Source organism: Triticum dicoccoides, chromosome 1A (assembly GCF_002162155.2).
Source record: "Triticum dicoccoides isolate Atlit2015 ecotype Zavitan chromosome 1A, WEW_v2.0, whole genome shotgun sequence".
Classification (NCBI taxonomy): Eukaryota; Viridiplantae; Streptophyta; class Magnoliopsida; order Poales; family Poaceae; genus Triticum; species Triticum dicoccoides.
This window is the reverse complement of record NC_041380.1, coordinates 580,733,250-580,739,083: the sequence shown is the minus strand read 5'-3', so window position 1 is coordinate 580,739,083 and position 5,834 is coordinate 580,733,250. Positions and strand designations below refer to the sequence as shown.

Genomic DNA, 5,834 nt, shown 5'->3' with positions numbered 1-5,834 from the left:
ATTATAATGTGATCCAAATCAGCTGAAACTTTCTAGATTCGTCACTAGTTACATCTAACTAGTACCACACCACAAACTTTTGAATGACAAAACATAAGATTGCTAGACAAATCTGAAAAGATTCATAAATAGCCACAATATTCATAAAATAAGATCAGTAGCACCAAAACATGGATGATATTGTTGCCATTGGGCTTTAGCATCCAAGTAGTCGCCATATGGCCATTACAGACATCATCAAGTCTCACACACCAAAATATTACCGCCATGGGGTTTTATTATCCAATTACATCCCAAGTTGCAGTATAGGCATCACGTACTAATATACGATATTCAGTCTTGTCGAGGCTGGACTTGAAGTGAAGTAGGAATACGCTTTGTTGCTTTCTTATCCTCGCCGCCATTTTTCTGACACCAGTGTACTTACAAGCTAGACCCAATTGTCAGAAATCATGTCGACACATCCAAATGGTGGATTAGACCTAGCTGTGAATTACCCCAATATATGGTGTTTTGTGCAACAAACCTATAAAATAGGTGTTATGTGCAACACTAGCACCAAAAGTAGGCGTGGTTTGTGCAATTTCCTCGGGTGAAGAGTATTCTGGTATGAAGAATCAATCCGGTTGAGTGCACGTGACCTGATTTGAGGGAGGGAGCCTTACGTTTATGTGCTGAGGTACTCGCCGTGATATCTATGCAGTGGTCAGCCAAGAATTTGTATGCAGCAGATTGGTTTCAGAAAAGCAAAAGTCCAAAACTTTTGTCCTCGTCTTCATCTATTGCTAGTGATCCTAGCTAGATATACCTATAAAAGGGGACGACTCCTCCCGTCTGCGTGAGTACTTAAATCATCCTCACAAGAAGTCACAACTCGCAAGTGATAGCTAGCCATGGAGGTAGAGCAATGGCTTCACATGGCCAACGGCGACGGAGAGAACAGCTACGCCACCAACTCCAGACTCCAAGTAACTACCGTCCCATGCATGCATGCTTGTTCTCCTTCAGCTGCTTTGTTCTAGGTTGAACTACCTGTACTGAATATTTCCGTTAAGAAATTAATGGAATTTGTTGTGAGCCCGGTTGGGGAAAAAAGTGCATGCATTTATTGCCTTTTGCGTCCAGAGGGTGCTCGATCGATTAATTAATTTGTTACTCCCGCCCGAGCAGGAGAAGGCCATGCTTGAGACCAGGCCGGTGCTCCAGGGCGCCGTGGTGGAGCTGTACAGGTCACTGCCGGACAAGAGCACCATGGTCGTCGCCGACCTAGGCTGCTCGTCAGGGCCGAACACGCTGCTGCTTGTGTCGGAGGTCATCGGTACAATCTCCGACCACAACCGGGAAGAAGAGCAGGAGCAGCGCCCTCCTGCCGCAGCCATGGAGTTGCAGTTCTTCCTCAACGACCTGCCGGGGAACGACTTCAACCTCGTCTTCAGGTCGCTGGATCGGCTGCAGGAGCTCACCGCCGATAGGAGGCCGCAATACTACGTGGCCGGGATGCCGGGTTCTTTCTACACCAGGCTGTTCCCATGCCGGAGTGTCCACCTCTTCCATTCCTCCTACTCCCTCATGTGGAGGTCCAAGGTGCGTGCGTACAAACCAGTTCGAGGCATTGTTTGAGCTCAAGTGAAACCCGTGTTAAAACTGCTTGAGAATCTCTTCAACAAACTCACATGATTTACTCACTCATTTCTTAGCAAGAGAAAAAAATTAATATACTTTTCCAAACAATCATGTCTTTCCACAAGGTGCAAGAAGCCAACTGCGACTAAAGAAACGAGAGGAATGTAAACTCTAGAATGTAATTACATGTTATCCCTTATTTTTTTCTCTATACTTGCTACTCCCTCCATTCCAAAATATAGTGTGTTCTCGGTTTCCGCGCTTCAACTTTGACCATAAATTTAACCAACGAGACCGATTGTGGCAGGAGCAAAAATTATATCAATGAATTCATATTCAAAAAAAGTTTTCAATTATATAATTTTTGCTCCCGCCACAGTCGGTCTTGTTGGTTAAATTTATGGACAAAGTTGAACCTCGGGAAACGCGGGCGCGCTATATTTTTTTTTTAGAAAGAGGGAGTACCAGAATTAGTTTCGAGAAATATGCTGACCATGACGTTATAGATGGCTATCCATTGTCCTTATATCGAAAAAGAGGGTATCCCATGTTTTGCTACTTGTTATGTAAGATGATCTTAAGAGAATAATGAAGTGCATGCGATGGACAAACTGAAGTGTGGGTGGATTAAATGCCAAGAGCTAGCCAAAATCCAACTCATCCAGCTACAATTCCCTGGTGAAATTTAATTCAAACGATAATCCAAACTTTGAGAGAAGATAAATACTAAGGAATATAGGTTGTTGAACTTGAAAGAAAGAAGCCACTTTTAGGGATCAAGTGCATTAGCCAATGACTAATTATCCTGGTGCAAAAGTTGTCACTGGTCGCTACCATTCATTACGGTTCATATCAGTTCAGTTACCGTGGTTTTGTTACATCGGGGGAGAAAAAGGTATTTCAAATCCTACAAAAATCAATTTTACGTATACATATGGACATATATATAGCACGTGTGTATAAAGTTTAACATATTACTGTATGTCTTTTCTGCTGTAGCTTGCACACAAGAAAACAAATGTGTCGATCAAAGATTGACTTACTATTTGTGCAAATTTGTATTTCTTCATGTCGCTTATTAACATATTTTTGAATAACATTGTGCATAGATGCAATATATATTCATGGGGTTTTGGAAATTTTAAAGAAAAATAAATTTGTACATACCAGTATATTGATTTTGTCCAACTAATCACATAACTATATCAATTCCTTTATGGCTTCCAAAGGTACCGGATGAGCTTTCAAGAGGTGCTTACCTGAATGAAGAGAGCATCTACATTGGCAAGAGTACTCCTCCAGCTGTGATAAAACTATACCAAGAAGAGTACCAAAAGGACCTGTCTTTGTTCCTGACGCTGCGATTCAATGAACTTGTACGTGGTGGGCATATGGTTCTAACATTTCTAGGCAGAAAGAGCAAAGACATGTTGTTACATGGTGAAGCAAGCAGCATGTGGGACTTGCTCGCCCAAGCTCTTCTCTCTCTAGTGCTGAAGGTATGCTCTATAATGTGCTGACTGAATGCTAATTCGTGTATATATCTCCTAGTGCTATCTTATGAATGAAGGACTTGGAAGCAGCTAATAGGCTGTCACCCGCTCGAATCTTCCCCAATGATCATTTTCCAACAGCGTTGCTAATGAGACATGAGTGGTTCGACCAAGTGAGAGCCCAGAACGGCCGCATCCCTTTTCAACTCAACGTAGAGACAAATTGAACCGGGAAAAGAGAAAAGAAGAATTGTCTCGACGAATATTCTTTAAATTTTTATGATTCCATCATAGGTAGCTTGAAATCATAAGCTCGACTTTCAGAAATTAGAGCTTTCAACAAATTCTAAACTTCCAAAATAGTGCGGCAAATTTCCAAGATTTCTTATGAGCCTCTACGAGACACAACTTTCATAAATTACAAGAAACTAATCTAGAAATTTCTCATAAACTTTCAGAATAGTAAAAGATCAAATGGTTTTCAAAGATTTTGGGTCGAACTATCCAAATATTAAAACATCATTATCTAATAAAATTTCAAAAAATTCATGTGAACTTCTAGAGTTTACAATAACTGGAAGAAAATAAAATTATATATGCCACCTTCTACAGTCTCTGGCCCAATGATAACAATAGGCATGGTAGCTATAACGATGGTATGGTAGCTGAAGGCCACATGCGGGTTAAGAGCACGAATTGGTGACGTCTGTGAAACTTGGACACGTAGTGGAGGCAGAGGACGTGATACTCTAATGCCTAGCTAGCAGTGGGAGCGGCCAATCTCAATAACATTATATTTAGGCATGACAGCTAATGGATAAAGGCGGCAGAGGGTCCTTCCATGGAGCGCTGGAACCTATACGGTTGGAAACAATGTAAAGGGTGGTGCCCAAATGAATTGTTGGAGCCACGCATAGCACACATCGCTGAGGAGAAATAGAAGTGTGTCCAAGTCTGCATGGTCTAAAGTTATTGTGACTACGGGTATCCATCTACGAGATATCTTGGGAGGAAAACTATTTATATTTAGCATCTTAAAACATGCATATGAATTCATACAAACTTTGAAAAAAAGTACTATTTTTCTGCAACGTGTGGCAGGGCCTTGTGGAGAAGGAGAAGCTGGTCTCTTTCAACCTTCCATTTTATGCGCCATCTATGGACGAAGTGAAGGCTGTGGTTGAGGAGAACAATCTCTTCAATGTGGAACACATGAGTGTGTTTGAATCAAGCTGGGATCCACAAGACGACGACACAAACGATGATGTCGTGTTGGGCTGCAGCAGTAGTGGGTTGAATGTTGCCAGGTGCATAAGGGCGGTGGCGGAACCGCTGATTAAGAAACACTTCGGAGAGGCCATTCTTGATGATCTGTTTATGGTTTATGCCAGCATGATTTCAAAGCACCTCAAGAAAGCGAAGGCCAAGTATCCTATAATTATCATCTATTTGAAGGCCAAGCACTAAGAAATACTTCTCAAGTGTCAATTTGAATAAATGCGGGGAGTTCAGTATTTCTGGTCCATCACATATTATATGTAAAAGATGTTTTGTTAATATTTTGTACGTATGGAAAAGGATGTTTCCTTGTCAATTCCATGAATTTTATGGCAAGCAAGTACGCTAGAAACCCTGCCATTTAATATGTAAAAAAATGTTTCGATGATATTGTATAAGAATAAGAATGTATGGCTTAGTTGGCTACATGGAAAAGACATTTGTCTAATTTTATGCATATTCTGTTTGTGCAAAGGCCAAGATTTGAGGATCCTCATTTGTCAACCCCTACCGAAGAGATTGTTTTTCTTTTTTCAAAATGGTTGCTGACTTAATTAGGGAAAACCAAGCGAAAACCAGATTGCTTAGTTAATTATGAAGAACCGGACTAAAACTATCACAAACGCTGAGCTGCACACATAAGAAATCCCATGCACAAAGCTCGAAAGAGGGCCCCAACGAGACAGCACGTGTGCGCCATCGTGATCCCTCCTCCACTAGAGGCATCATCGCCACCCCTAAACTCTGAGCAAACAACTCCGACTTCGCCGTCAGCATTGTTGACACAGTCCACATCATCGCGGACACGTGAAGCTCCATGAAGATCTGGGCAAAACACAGCCACATGCTGCAAAATAGCGCAACTCCGACTCCGACGGAGAAATCTGAAGAACAAATCTAGGCACGATTGGTGCCGCAGAAGATCATCAAACGGGCCACCTACAGCCCGTATACCAGAGGGCTCCGCTCCAGCAGCTTCGACTCCACAACAACCAAAAAACGGAGGCAATACCACAGACACACCGAAGAAGAAACGACTACTACACTACTGGAATCAGCTACTTTGCCATCTGCCAGCTCTTTGCCGTCTGCTAGCAGACGACAAAGAAGCTCTTTGCCATCAGCTACCTGAAAGCAGACGGCAAAGAACTGGCTGATGGCAAAGAAAGCCTTTGCCATCAGCCAGTTCTTTGCCGTTCGCTAGCTGACGGCAAAGATTCTTTGACGTCGGCTAGCATACGGCAAAGAGGAAGGGGCCCCACTGACGAGCTGCTTAAAAAAAACTTAACGGGCCCCCCTCTTTGCCGTCTGCTAGCAGACGGCAAAGAGCAAATAAGCGGACGACAAAGGGGGGTGGACGGCAAAGATTTAACATATCTAACGGCGCGCGCCCCCCACCCCGCGCCATCTCTCTCTGTTTCTCTTTCCTACTCCCATACG

General features: G+C 42.8%; 1 protein-coding gene across 1 annotated transcript; it reads left to right on the top strand.

Moving 5' to 3' along the window:
- Positions 1-836: 836 nt before the first annotated feature.
- LOC119292306 (anthranilate O-methyltransferase 2-like) lies at positions 837-4,851 on the top strand. The gene is made up of 4 exons (XM_037571155.1): positions 837-968; positions 1,171-1,584; positions 2,853-3,122; positions 4,218-4,851. Exons 1-4 carry the CDS (start codon positions 894-896, stop codon positions 4,581-4,583), a joined length of 1,125 nt encoding a protein of 374 aa, XP_037427052.1. The 5' UTR covers positions 837-893; the 3' UTR covers positions 4,584-4,851.
- The last annotated feature ends 983 nt before the right edge of the window (positions 4,852-5,834 follow it).